At 38.6% G+C, this 14,969-nt stretch overlaps 3 gene segments (V, D, J or C); 2 read left to right on the plus strand and 1 right to left on the minus strand.

Annotated features, from left to right (window-relative positions):
* Nucleotides 1-8,541: 8,541 nt before the first annotated feature.
* On the minus strand, nt 8,542-9,878 carry LOC117492452 (the record flags this gene model as incomplete). The annotated part of the segment is given in 2 exon segments: nt 8,542-9,026; nt 9,818-9,878. Coding segments are annotated over 2 exon segments (393 nt in total), but the record flags the coding sequence as incomplete, so codon positions are not given.
* Nucleotides 9,879-10,924: 1,046 nt separating this feature from the next.
* Nucleotides 10,925-11,788, plus strand: LOC117492436. The segment is given in 2 exon segments: nt 10,925-11,049; nt 11,157-11,788. Coding segments are annotated over 2 exon segments (414 nt in total).
* Nucleotides 11,789-13,000: 1,212 nt separating this feature from the next.
* On the plus strand, nt 13,001-13,643 carry LOC117492442. The segment is given in 2 exon segments: nt 13,001-13,105; nt 13,321-13,643. Coding segments are annotated over 2 exon segments (360 nt in total).
* Nucleotides 13,644-14,969: the final 1,326 nt, after the last annotated feature.

Raw genomic sequence — 14,969 nt, forward strand, 5'->3', positions numbered from 1 at the left:
TAGTGTGAGTATTACGTAGAGATGTCACTATGTTAGGGAAGTAAACAAAGTAGCCTTTGCAGACCATTTACATGCACACATATACCTATATAACACGCTACAGGAAAGGGCAAACCCAAAGCATAATTTAATTAATAACACGTTTCCATCCTCCTACCCATACCTAAATCATGTTGACAGAAAATATTGCCCTACTTAAGTTATTCACTGAGTTGGCCTCACAGTTGGAGTAAAGTTTGAAATAGCGGACAGTTATAAAATAGGCTTTCATTTTCAAAAGTGGAGGGACACAGATGAACAGAGAAAAATCACACTAAGTGTAAAATAAGCCACTTTTCCCCACTTCACTTGCAAGATTTAACCAAAACACTTTTAAAAGTTTGAGGTTTAAGAGACTGCAATGCTCGACTGACAAACTGCTTTGAATGACGCATACTGAAAGGAATGTCAAGAAAGCATGTTGACCTATTAAGGAAAATGACACGTCGAATTTACACTAAAAAGTCCTTCATGTATCAGGAATGCGCCTCCCAACAATTATCTCACTTTAGATCCCGTGCCGTTATTGATCAGCAGGGCTCGCTTCTATTTTCTGCTACAAATCTCTCATGCTAGTAGGGATGGTTTAGAGTCGATACAAAATAAAATAAGTTGAAAAATTGCTGTTATTTTCTTCTTTCAACCAATGCCTATTTAGCCATTTTCAGAGTGCTCCCACATCACAGTGCACACTCCAATTCGGTAATGAAAAACAGGGGACTCAGATGTTAGCCTAAAAAGTCACTGATGCCTGCTCTGGGTGCATCAACTCACATAAAATATGACATCAACATTTCAGCTCTTATTTATGAGATCACAATTGTGCACGCTGAGGCGACCGGCTGTCACAGAATGAAAAAGCATTTGCCCTTTTGCCTAGTCAGAATATGCCATGAGAAATGCTGCAGCTCTATAGATGTTCAGAATCCTGGGTTAGGTCTGTTTATGTATTCTGCATGAAATTATCCGGCAGTACATTACATTTGCAACCACTCATGCAGATCTGTCTACATGTGTGTGTGAGGTGTGAAGTGTGTGTGTTTAAGCGGAAGCAAGTGGGCACAAAGTCTCTTAGGTGCTGTTTACACGAGAACGCAAACGGTTGTATCCGCTACTTTTCTCTTTCGTAAAGCCCGTTCGTTCACACGAGGCCGTAACGGAAACTCGGAAACGGACCCCACAAACGATAACGGGTCCCAAGGTGGATAGATCTGCAAACGGAACGCTCTGGGGGGCCAAACGGCTCCGTGTGTACGCCCGAAACGATCATTTCCTGATAACGATGAAGCCTCTCCCCACCTCTGCTGCTCACTGCTGTAGCATGGTCAGTAGCTACTGTCAGTAGCTACTGCTAGTGCTACTGCTACTGACCATGCTACAGATGTTAGTGCAAAATCTACAGCTCCTCTACCACAACCATCAGCAACAAGTGGACATGGAGAACTACATGAACTACATGTTGCTAAATCCACCGCGGGGCATAAACAGAAGGGCAACCATGGCAACCATGCTCGGGGGTCTTCTTCGCTGCTTTTGGTGTATTTTGTGGCGGAAGTACAGCGCCACTTACAGGCCCGGCATATGTACTACAGCGTCTCTAGCGCTTTCGAGTGGTCTCGTGTGAACGGAATACTTTTTTGATATTGTATTCAGTTCGTTTGCATTTCGTTTGCGTTTGCGTATAAATGGGGTCTTAACTTACTTTAAAAAATAAATACAACACTGCCTTTCTCCATCGCTTTAGTCTGAAGGCCGCAGTTTCTCTCTGTTAACCCGCTTTTTAAATATATATCTTTGTTTCTCTTCACGTTTCACATTCTCTTTTTCCTACAATGTCTTTATCAAAAATTCTGATTTTAAATGATCCATTGATTTCCTTTTTCGCATTGTTACTTGTCTTTTTCTGAATAAAGTGAAAAGAAACTTTGGATTTCCTTTCAAAACTGAGCAGATGGAGTGAATGCCCACACTTTAAATAACTAGTTTCCTTTTGTTTTATTCTATCTAAAACTAGCTAACTTGTTTCATACTGTATGTTAAAAACCAATTAAATGTGAGAGAGATTGTGAGGTACATTTTCAGAAGGGAAAAGTTGTCAGGACTTAATAAAGGTGGACGAAGCAGAACAACATGGACGGGCTGTGGTTTCATGACCTGTCCGGGAAATCCCCAGTCAGCTGGTCCCTTGACTCAGCCATGGCAAGAGGAATTGCATGAGGAAGAGAGGAGGATCGACTGGTGGAAGAATAGAAGAGGAAGAGGGGAAGAGGAAGTGGAACGGCCTTTCAGCTCCATGGCCAAAGCACAATCTCTACTTTTTTGTGTGTGTGATGATTTCCCATGAGTTCCTACACATGAGGACGTGTACGGCATCTCAATACGGAAGCAATCCATCACAGATAGTGATATTTATTGTAAAGGCTATAAATGCTGAATAGGAATATAAAGGACAGTTTATTTCAGCATCAAAGCCATGTGTTCTGTATGTTTTGAGTTAGCTTGATAGAAGATAGTTAGAAAACCTCTACAGATGGGCATCGAACATGGAGCTCGTGAATCTAATTCTTTCATTTTTATTGGTACATTTGTAGTAATTGGTCATAACTGTTTTGTTTCTGATAGCACTTCTCAGCCCCACGTCGGAAATAAACAGTGTGGGCTGTACTTGTTTGTTCTTTTATTTGGATTTTGGTTGTCAAGTTGGATTTTTCTGTAGGTGGCTCTGTTCTTTGTCTACGCTCAACTCTTCATACCCTTTTGTTCTGTTCAGCTCACCCAGCACTTACATCACTTCCTGTGTCCATTTCCAGTGAAGACAGCGCCGGATGTTTTGAGCAGCAAGTGTTGAAGCTGCTGTGAAGTGTTTTATATATCATTTTGTTCCATCAGTTACCCAGTGACCCTTCAAAATCTTTATATTTGTATTGAGGGATATGAGTAACTAACATTTCATTGTTCGTGTGAAAGGCAATTCAATAGCAACAGCAGTGAATGTGTTAGCCACAACCTACTGGCACATGTAGAATGCAAGGGTGAAGAAAACTGTTCATCCTGTCTTAACCCTAACCACTCATGCTGAGGGCACAGGTGTGTACATGTGTGTGTGAGGCGTGAAGTGTGTGTGTTTAAACGGAAGCAAGTGGGCACAAATTCTCTTCACTTTCTTTCAAACACAAAGACAACACCACCTTTCTCCATCGCTTTAGTCTGAAGGCCGCAGTTTTTCATTGGTTTGTTCTTTTCTTTTTCTTTGCACCACGCTCTTCAAATATATACCTTTTTTTCTTTACATTATATTGTCCCCATGACACATGTTATCTCACATTCTCTTTTCCCTACTATGTCTTCATCTTGAAATCTGATTGAAATAATCCGATGATTTATTTTTTTGGATCGTTAGTTGGCTTTTTGTGAATTAGGTGAAAAAAATGTTGGATTTCCTTACAACTCAGATGGGGTAAATGCTCACACTTCTGTTCATGTTTGAGTGACATATTTCATTTTTTAGTCAACATAATAAGAAAAAATGGGGTTTGTAAGTATTTAAAATAAAAAAACTGAAATTTGTAAAACATGAATTACTTGCAGACTTTACTTATAGTGTTTTTTTTGTAATTCATCATTGACCTCTATCTGCATCAGTAGCTTAACAAGGATAGACACTTCCGCAAATTAACAATGATTTATAGTTAATTAAACATTAAATAAAATCGCATTTTGCATCAAGTTATGCAGAACGAACTGGCAGTGTTTGAATTAACATCTCTTTGCGGATGAGTAAGATTAACACTGTCTATTATTAATGTTTCCTCTGTAACTGTTTGTTCAGATCACATCATTTAGTTTTGTGGTGATGGGGTGGCTTGACTAGTTTGCTAGACTTGTGGTGATACCCACTGTAGAGTGTTAACAAGCGTCATCTGAAACTCGACACATAGTTTGTGTTAGAAATTAAAATCAATGTTAATAGCATAATTAGTCTAAAATATATCGTCAGTTTTAAAAGCTGTTTTATTGTGAAAAAACCCGGAAGTTCTCAAAGTCTCAATGCCAAGCTTTATTCTGAAAATCCTTCATATCCGGTCAGTACGTAGCATGTCGTGAAAGTGTTTCTAGGACTTCTAAACTAACGATTACAGCTGTTTATAAGGTATTAAATAGAAAGTCATGACAGAGATAATGAGGAGAAAATGCTTAAGGAAGTAGGCAGAGAATATCAATGTCGAAATCATCTGTGCTCTCGCGATATCGAACCGGCAAATGAGTAGGGGGCCACCCACTATTTGCACAGCGGGGGACAACGAGACGTGGATAAAAAGGCAGGACGAAAGATAACTCAGTCCCTTTTCTTCGCTGCAGCCTACCCTGAAGACACACCGGCTTTGTCTCTCCATTACCCATGCTTGTTCTTTAACCACGTTACTTAATTAAACTACCCATTTGAACCTTTTCAGAGACTCCATTAGTCTCGTTATTTTAAGTTTCTTTCCTGGGAGCGAGAAGATCACTATTTATCAACATTTGCCAACAAGTCTCCCTGAATTATAGATTTCAAGTCTTAATTTTGTATGTTTTCCATGATTATTTACGGTATAAGAGTTGTAGTGGACGCTGCTACTGTAGTTGCTAAAAGTTAAACCCATATCAGATGTGTTGAAAATGCGTGAATGTTAAACTTTTAAAACCTTCCTTTTTTTTCTTCAAAAGCTACTTTTACTCCCGCCCAGCAGACATAATGCCACACACACACACACTGTGAGAATAGATACAGCTAATAAGCCGTCAGGAGTGGCACGTATTAACATGATCCTGTTTCATGCTTTCTGTCTTCTTCTGCCGATTCTCTCTCCATCTGGAACCACGTGTTTCACTGCGGGCCAAAGACTGAATCCTGCCAGTCTTTCCCCCTTTTGCTGATTACTTTTGTATGTTTTGAAAATGATGCACCAGTAATTCATGCAGCGACTATTGACCTGTGTGCAATTTGCCTTATGTGGTCCGCTATTTTCACACATGCTGCTGAAATATATTCAAGTGAACCAGATGTACATGTGTCAATGCCTTTTCAACTGTGATTTCAGTCAGACAACTCACGTGTTTCTTTAACATGTTTATTAGAAGCCGCATATAGTTGAGTTTGGCGTCTAGGCTCGGGTTCATCACTCCACAGATATACATAGCACGATGAGTGAGGATTAAATAAATAACCCCCCGAGCCTACAGGTGGAAGCTGGGGTGGAAGCTGGGGTGGTGGTGGGGCAGGCAAGCAGCAGCGACGTGGAAGTAGCTGCAGCAATAGCAGCAGCAAGCAATGCATGGAGAGATATCTGGCAGGTTAAATAGAGCGGCATATTAAGGAGACTCTGTTTGGTTGTTTGTCGAGTGGCAAGGGGCGTTATGTATGAATGTGAATGAAAGTGCTCGAGTTGACTGCCTGAACTAGCTTGCAGGCTTCGCCCCATATATGACTGACCAGTGGCGAGCCGTGAGCTTTATACCTAGGCCCTCTGACCCCCACCCCTTCCCTCGAAAAAAAGAAAAAAAAATAGTTATTACGTCACAGCGTATACTTCAGCGGAATATCAAAACAACGGCCCAGGGTGCAAAACGCATCAATGACAGCGACCCTCTACCACACAAAACAACACCTGTGAACCCAATTTGTGTTCTTTGACATTGAAAATGATATTGCATTGTGTTTGTTACTTTCGTATGTCTTAAGTGTAATTTTGCATGCTTTTATTTTGAAGGCGAGTTCACGCTGTTGACAGGAAGTTGTTGTTGCTATGGAAACAAGAACAGTTTCACAGCGGGCGGATCTCGTCATAAAGTCCGCGATAATAAAACCCACCCATTTAGAGGGAAGATATGATTGGTCAATTGTACTGTCATTTGACATTACTCTCTCGTTCAGTTACTATAGCGGGCCCTCTGTGAATCGCAGAGGCCCGCTATAGTAACTGACATTCAAACAGAGACTGAACAGGCAGATTCGAAGGATTTATTTATTTGGAAATGTTATTTTATTAAATCAAGTTTTTTTTCGGTAAAACTAATGAAAAATATAACAAAAATAATATTAAAAATATATATATTTTAAAAAAATATATATTTTTTTAATGTTTTTAAATATTATTTTTTGGAATATCTTAGGCCCTCACAGAGGGCCTAGAGGGCCCTGACGGCTCGCCACTGTGACTGACTGTGACTGAACTGCTGCTGTGTGACAAATAGTAGGCTACTCACTGGAATCAGAATACTTTATTTTACCTGGGGGAATTTAGGTTTTGTGACAGTTGCTACATTTAAGAATTAAATAAAATCTAAGATTAAAAAAAATAAATAGAACAAAAATGTGTATGAACATACAAAGTTAAAGTAAGAATTTGCATTAATAAAATCAATTTAAATACAGATATATATAAGCATAAGAAGTTAAGATCATTTCCAATGAATAAAATAAAATAAAATAAAACAAATATATTTAAATAACTATAAGAAGTAAACATTTCCAATAAAATATCATACAAATATTTCAGTAAATATAAGATGTTAAAATAAAAAGATATACATTACAATAAATAAAGTGTTATATTAGAATAAATACAATAACAATGCTAAATTGCACAGTTTAAGAGGGATTGGCTGCTGACGGTTAAGAATGTCCTATCGTGGGAATGCAATAATCTATAGACAATGTTTTACTAGATAGATCATAGATAAAGTAGATCATAATGATATTTATAACTGATCTGATTACATCTACGACCGGTGCATTAGACTTGTTGATAGGATATCTAAGGGCCCAATGATTTTCCAATAGGATGTTGGTAATTACAATGAAGAAGGCAGGGTATAGTGTTTAATTTTTTATTAGGCTTAATATTTTTGTTTTATTGAGGGTCACCAGGCTTATTCCAAGTTAAAAGCCACTCATGGCTGCAGGGGTTCAGGTAAAGGACCTCCCAAGTTACCTTCAGATACAATAAGAAGGTAAGTCTTATCAAAAGTAGAACACTGCTGACCTCTGTTGGCTGAAATTGGAACTGCAGATGAATGGAGGTGTCTGATCTGAAGGAGGCACTAAATAGACAGTGTAAAACAAGCCTGCTGACTTTCATTGCTTTCTCTTTGCCTTCTATAGATTAGCACAGTGGTGTAAAAGTACAAGACATAACTTAATTAAAGATAGCCTTCAAAATATACTCAGAGTCCAAAAATTAAAAGTAGCCTATTTAATTTTGAGTTATTTCGACACAATTAACACTTATAGTTTCATGTCTTGTTACATAAGAATAGATCATATTTGTTAAGTGTTATTATGGGAGAATTACTATTCATGTGGTACTACTGCCTTATTAGGCCCATATTGAGCAGAGCATATTAAGACCAAAACTCATGTACAACAACTTCCTTACTTGCAACAATTAAGCACTAATTAGAGGGTTATTGAGGAAAAACTCTCAACTAATGGCTTATTACTTGCATAATATGGTCATGTTTCTACATAAGGCATTAATAAGTGTTTTATAATGACTAATAAAGAGCCAATATACTGCTAATATGCATGTTAATTAACAACTTGTTGATGGTTATTTTGTGTACCTTAATATAAAGTGTTACCCACATTTAATACCCAATGGCATTGTGAGGCTGAACAAAAGGACCTTTTGACAAACAAAAACATTTACTGACTTTTTTTAGGATAGCCTAAAGTAATGTTGTAAAATTATAACCGGGGGCCTTACAGGGTTAATACGTGTGAGTGACAATAAGTTTCAATTTCTATTTCAATTCCAACCTAATGAATAATATATTTTTCACTGTTGTCCAGGTTCAAAAATCATAAAACAACACCATTAAAAGCCACTATTCATTAACTCGGTGACGTTTCCCTCAGACGTCATGGAATAGTGGTTAGGAAAAGACGATATTTGGATAATTTGACCGCAACCTTTGTTTTATTATAATATCAGTTTCAATTCAAGTAGCGAAAAATCACAATGTTTAAATTCTGCTAAAAAGCAGCAGGAGACAGAGATTGTAGTACGCTCTCTTTTGTGTCAAGTTTTTGGTGTAGATGTAATGTTTAATCTAGATAGGTCAAATATCAATTTAGATTCATGTTATTTAAATGTATGCAGATGATTTACTGCTTTTTATTTATAATCCTGGAAATATGTTTGATTCAGATGTTGAGAATATATTCGAGATAAAGTTTAACAACACATGAACATCACAAATGGATTTAATTTAACATTAGTGATAAGAGAGAGCTTTGTGGTTTACCATTAAAATGTTCATGCTATGGTTATTGGTACCAATTTTCATTAACAAAAATAAAACTAGGATCCAGAAGTATATCCAAACCCTTAAGATCATTACAAAGTCATATGGAAAATATTGACTTGTTAAGGTTGTGAGTGACTTTTGTGAATTAATGTGAATAAGGTTTCTTATATATATATATCATATCTCACAGAAAGGGAATCCGAAGACATGTCACTTTTATAATACACACATTAATCTTTATTGTTTTAAAATGTTGAAACCATCGACACAAGCAAAAACAGGTTGATGTTGAAACATGTCCTGAGAGCCAGAGAGCAGACTGAGAGCAGTGTGAGAGAGAAAGCAGAGTCCCAGTGAGTCAGCTCAGGACTGGGAACACTGGTCTCTCCTCAGTGTCTCTGAGAGCGCAGTCTGGGAGCCCTGGGTGGCCTCACAGGTCACAGAGCGCACCTTCCTCCACTGGTCTGCAGGGAGCCTCAGGGTGCTGCTCCAGCTGTAGTGGGCGTCCTTCTCCAGCACCCCGGGGCTCCTGCTCTCCTCCCAGCTGCTGCTGCTGCTGCTGCTGCTGTCCACCTTCCAGGCCAGACTCCAGTCTGAGGGGAAGCCCTTGTTGGCCAGGCACACGAGCGTGGCCTTCCCCTGCTGCAGCTCTTCTGTGGAGGGGGGCAGCACCGTCAGGGTGGGACGGACATCACCTAGGAGAGACCAATCAGATTAGAGGACAGGGAGCACACAGCTGTCAATCAACCAGCAGACACTGGGACACCTTTACTGTGAGAGCGTTTCTCCTTTAAGGAGTTTCTGTCAGATGTTGGTTCTGCTCCATCAGTCTCTCACTCACACATTGTTTCACTTCCCTTTAAGAAGCCTCTCATGCAAATCAGCACAGAGGCACTTCATACAGAATCACCTCAACTACACTGGAAATAAAGTACAACATTAGGAAGCATTTAAAAAGTTGTGGTCCAAATCATCCAAAACCTGAACTCAGCAAACCATTATTTTAAATTATTTACTGGATAAATGAACAAATACAGGAAATGGAACAATCAATTGAGCTTAGTGTGAATCTCAATCACTACCCAGTTTTACAAACTTTAAAATAATGTCTGAAAGAATTCAACACATTTTTTAATATCCATCGTTATCTTTACTCTGTTTAACTGTATATGAAAACTGTTTTCGTAATTTCTTTGAAAACAGAGGGGAGAACCGAGATAGATACATTTAAAATAAGTTAAGGTAAAATTAGCATTTTTATCATTTCACATTTGAAGCTGTTTAAATGACAGTATGTTGGGAATGTATAAAGACATTTGAAGAAAATCTTCTCCGACTTAGGCTCAATGATGAAATAAAGACATGAATACTAACACTATCTAAACATTACGATTAAAATAATAAAAATCTATCTCTCAAACATTCTAACATAGAATTTAAAACATCTCTTAACAACATCATATTTAGTTTTTGTGCAGAAACTTACTTCCAACATCCAGTCTGGTTCCTCCACCAAAAGTCAACCACAGTGATACAAAGTCATTGAGCCGCCGTACAAAAACCTCTCACTGTAGAGAGACACGGCTCTCTGACTTTGACACACTGAACTAAACCTACCAGCCCTCAAGATGCTACTTCACCATTAAAGGTGGAAATAAGGATTTATTCTCGTTTAACTCTCATAAAAACATTTAAACGTCTTTTGCTGGAGGAAAGTTAGTCTCTTAGTGCAAAATATTTGAGAAGAATTTATACAATGGAGAGGCAACTATTTTGCCTAGTATGCGGAATACACAACAAAAGAGAAATTGCTCTTGTAAAATAACATTTGACTTACTTCCAACATCCAGTCTGGTTCCTCCACCGAACGTGTACCACAGTGATACAAAGTCATTGAGCCGCCGTACAAAAACCTCTCACTGTAGAGAGACACGGCTCTCTGACTTTGACACAAACAAACTCACCAAACACATCCACAGTTTACCCAGTTTATATAAGAACTGCTTCAAATGTTTGAAACAGATTCACAAACTATGGAAAAGTATCTAATGTTTATTTTGTGAACCTTTTAAACATTTAAAAGGAATACTAAGTTGTGTCTTAAGTTTCAAAATGAAGATGATTCTTTCGAAAAACAAATTGTTTACAAAATATGTTTTTTTTTAGATTTTATCAACTTTTTCATCAAAGTAATTGAACACTTAAATGAAACAATAAATGTCTAATAAAAGCTCTACATGTTATACTTCCAAATGTGCATAATTCCCATGAACACATGTTTGTTTGTCCATCAGGATTCATAATAAACCTCCATTTAGTTTTTCCTAGGTGGTATTGATTATTTGGGGTTATTCATTTGAGCTTTTTAATGAAATTAACTGCAAGAAAATGTGTCCATTGAACTTTGAGCCTCAAACAAGTGAGCGCTGACCCATTCCTGATCAATCCTCTGACAGAGAGATGGATCCATTGATAAACAGCATCATCAGAGTAATCCAGGTCCCTGTTGGAGTCAGTCAGAGCATTTCCATAGAGAGACACTTTGCATCAGCAGCACCATGCTCCAGTGCTCTGGGAGACCTTATAGTCCTGAGAGTTGAACACTGGATGACTGACAGCTGCCCTTCATGACAACAGAAGCCACAGAAATCCTCCTCATCAAAAACATGACTTTGATCTGCGTCCTCATCTGGACTCTCCTCTGCTGCTGCTTCACAGGTAAAGTCCAGAGAATCAAACTCCTCTCCTCTGTGAACATCCGTCCCTCTGGAATGAAGCGGACAAAACCATGACGCTGCTTTATGTCTTTGTCTCTGTATCCTCAGAGTCCAGAGGCCAGGTCACAGTGACTCAGTCTGGAGCAGTGAGCTCTGCTGCGGGAAGCTCCGTCTCCATCACATGTACGACCAGTTCCCATGTTCATGCTGGGAAGTGTTTAGCCTGGTACCAACAGAGAGATGGAGGAACTCCTAAACTTCTCGTTTATTATGCTACCACTCGAGCATCAGGGATTTCAGAGCGTTTTACAGGCAGTGGATCAAACTCTGACTTCACTCTGACCATCAGTGGAGTCCAGACTGATGATGCAGCAGTTTACTACTGTCAGAGCTTCCATTACCCCAACAGTCAGTATGTGTTCACACAGTGAAAAAGCGTCGTACAAAAACCTCCCTCAGTCAGACTGAACAGGAACTGAACTGACTGCTGCAGCTGGAAGCTACACTTCACTGAGGACACACACACACACACACACACACACACACACACACACACACACACACACACACACACACACACACACACACACACACACACACACACTTTCATCTCCATTAAGCGTGTAACTTTTTTCTTTTTCAAGCAAAGACTTCTGAAATGTTCCTGATAATATATTAAGAGAATGAACTCATACACACCATACTAAAATACTAAATCTATAAAAGCCACACTGAACTCATTGGTCCTCAGCTTCTTTTTGAACAGTGTTCACTTCTGTCTAACTGGAGTGACTCCCAAAGATGAAAAGTCCCGACTTCAAATCAAAGGTCACCTTCACTTTAAAGTCTGCAGTGAGGTAAATCCAGCCAGCCCTGATCATGAGACGTTTCTGACCTCCTAGTGATACAGCGCTGTAGAAGGTCAGAGATAAAGGAGGCTGTCTGACCATGCAGAGCTCTAAAAGGGATCACCAGTATCTTAAACTGGATTCTTTATTTAATGTGGAGCCAAGAATCAAAATCATCTGTTACATGAGATCTTTTCAAAGAGCCGGTCAAAGTTCATTTAACAGTCCTTTGAACATTTTAGTGAGTGATGGATGTGAAAGTTAAATATAAATTGAATTACACCGTTTAAATGGACAAACAAATCTGAAATGATCATCTCCAGCTTAGCTTGAAGCACATTGGGATACAACTTAACAAATAATGTAAACGGTAAACAACAGATGTGAATCCAACACTTCATGCTGCTGATCTAAAGTGTCAGCTATATTTCAGACAGTAGATTTGAACAGATGATAAAACAAGGAGCATCTGAAAACTGAAATAATACAACTTTATGGAGATTAAAGAAAAGCATCAGCATCTCAGGTATCTTCTCTGAGTATATTCATCATGAAATCATATTCCCCACTAATGACATTCATTTTCACATCATATAAAACTGCCTTGTTTAATCTTTAAGACCATAACGTGATCAGTCATTAAATATAGTATTCTGTCTAATGCCACTCTTCTTTTAGATTTACAAAAAGGATGAATTGCCGACTTCAGACTTTACATTTCTGTCAAAATGAATCATGTAAATTAAAGTAGCTACTCTATAAGAAAACTTGCAAAACTGAATTTGTATTCTGGTGTGAAACCTTTTAACAATCTGTATCAATAGATTTTTTTTTCTTTCACGTGTGTCAAACAACATATATTTCTACACTTTAAAATCTTCTCACCAACAGGCTCAACTTGTAGTACTTGCTTTGTGTAAACCAAATGAACTTGTGTTCGACATAGTAATCTTTGAGAGGCCATTATGTAGTGAAACATGAAACAGTGAATGCTGTCAGCACTGAGGGGGAACACCATGCTGTTTGAGGACAGCTACACTTCACTGACTCTGTGTGTTTGCATATGTGTCCTGCCTCTCTGCTCCCAGACATTAAGAGGCCAGAGGTGATCAGCGGCTGTCCAGGTCTTTCAGAGCCACTGACACGCCGGCAGCACAATGATGATGTCACTGACTCTACTGCTGGCCACCCTGGGGCTCCTTGTTCAGGGTGAGACTCTCTTCTGAAAACGTTGCTTCAGGATGCAACCAGGTTCACCAACATGATGATCTGCTATGATGGAGAAGCACTGAGACAAGCAGCATGTACCTTCTTCCATCTGATCTCCATGTTAAAGAGAGGATGATCTTCTGTTTGGATGTTGATCATCTTTCTCCAAGCTGGATTTGTCTCAATAACCCTTCTGCTGTTTTCATGTTTTCCAGATTCATCAGGAGAAATCCTCCTGACTCAGTCTCCTGGATCTCTGTCTGTTGTTCCAGGACAGACTCTTTCTATCAAATGTACAGCCAGTACAAGTGCTGGTACATGCCTTAACTGGTACCTTCAGAAACCTGGAGAAGCTCCTAAACTCTTGGTATATTATGCTACATCTCTTCAGTCTGGAGTTTCAAATCGTTTCAGTGGAAGTGGATCTGGGACTGTCTTCACTCTGAGCGTCACTGGAGTTCAGGCTGAAGATGCAGGAGATTATTATTGTCAGCATTGTCAGAGCTTCCCGTTCACACAGTGATACAACGTCGTACAAAAACCTCCTCAACTAAAGAGGAAGTGATTTGAATGAACAACTGCACACAAAAAACAAAAAACTATAGCATTCATTACCAACATTTTTTTAATGTAATACCACAACAACACTTTCAACATTAAAAAAACTTGTTTATTTCTGTTAAAAATAGTTTTACAATTAGTTTGTGATTTTTGAGTACCAAAAGGTTTTCTAACAGCTTTAATAACCACTCTATAACTTTGGCCCTCATAACTGTGAACCCCAAGTGACATTATAGCACATATTTAATTTTGTATAAATATTGAGTGAATGCTAAATTCTTACTTTTTATGTTTGCTTTCTAACGTAATTAGTCAAGGAGCAGGAAAAGAAAGATATTTTAGCTCTTAACAAATCTTATTTTCTATCATGCTGTAAGAAATTGTGTACAATTACATAAGTGTATCATTGATACCGTTTTATTGCACTCACAATATATCAATGATGCTATGCAATTTCTTCAAAACAGATTATAAAACTGTATATCTGTACATATATGTGTAGATATCAATGAAAAAGCTGAAGATTAAATCCATCAATTCATATAGCCCAATATCAGACATTTTACATTTGTCTCAGCGGACTTTACAGTTTGTACAGAATATAAATACGACACCCTTGGTCCTCGGACCCTCACATTGGACAAGGAAAAACATCCAAAGAAAATAAATGAAAAAAAACGGAGAAAGCAACAGAGGAGGGATCCCTCTCCCAGGACGGACAGACGTGCAATAGATGTTGTTTGTAAATTAAAAAGACAATACATTTACAACATAGGTAGTCCAAATGCTTGACAATGCATGTGTCTATAAATAAGAAGACATTGAATCCAGGTGGATGACAACAATCCTGTGGGAGCCATCAAAGAAGTATTAAAGGGCCCATGTCATGGCCATTTCCACTGATCATAATTCCATTGTTGAGGTCTACTAGAATAGATTTATATTGTGCAATTTTCCAAACTCACATTGGTTTCTCATACAGCATCTCTGTAAACTACTTGTATTCACTGAATTTCACTCTCTGCCTTTAACGGCTCGTTGTAGCTCCCAAAGCTCCAGCCCCCACCCTCCCTGTGAGCACAGTGTGCTCTGATTGGTCTGGACGTTGTGAATCGCGCTGAGCTCCGTGGAGGTGTTAATTCCTTGTTAGCGATACACAGCCAAACACAGCCAAACTCATCCTGAGCACACACAAACTCACAGCCAAAGTAAAAACAATAAGTGTGGCTTGATATTGAGTAAGAAAAAGGATGATAAACGCTGTGAGAATGGGTCTGCAGAGAGAATTTTGCCGCGATCCCAA

The sequence above is a fragment of the Trematomus bernacchii genome, unplaced genomic scaffold (assembly GCF_902827165.1).
Source record: "Trematomus bernacchii unplaced genomic scaffold, fTreBer1.1, whole genome shotgun sequence".
In the NCBI taxonomy this organism is placed as follows: Eukaryota; Metazoa; Chordata; class Actinopteri; order Perciformes; family Nototheniidae; genus Trematomus; species Trematomus bernacchii.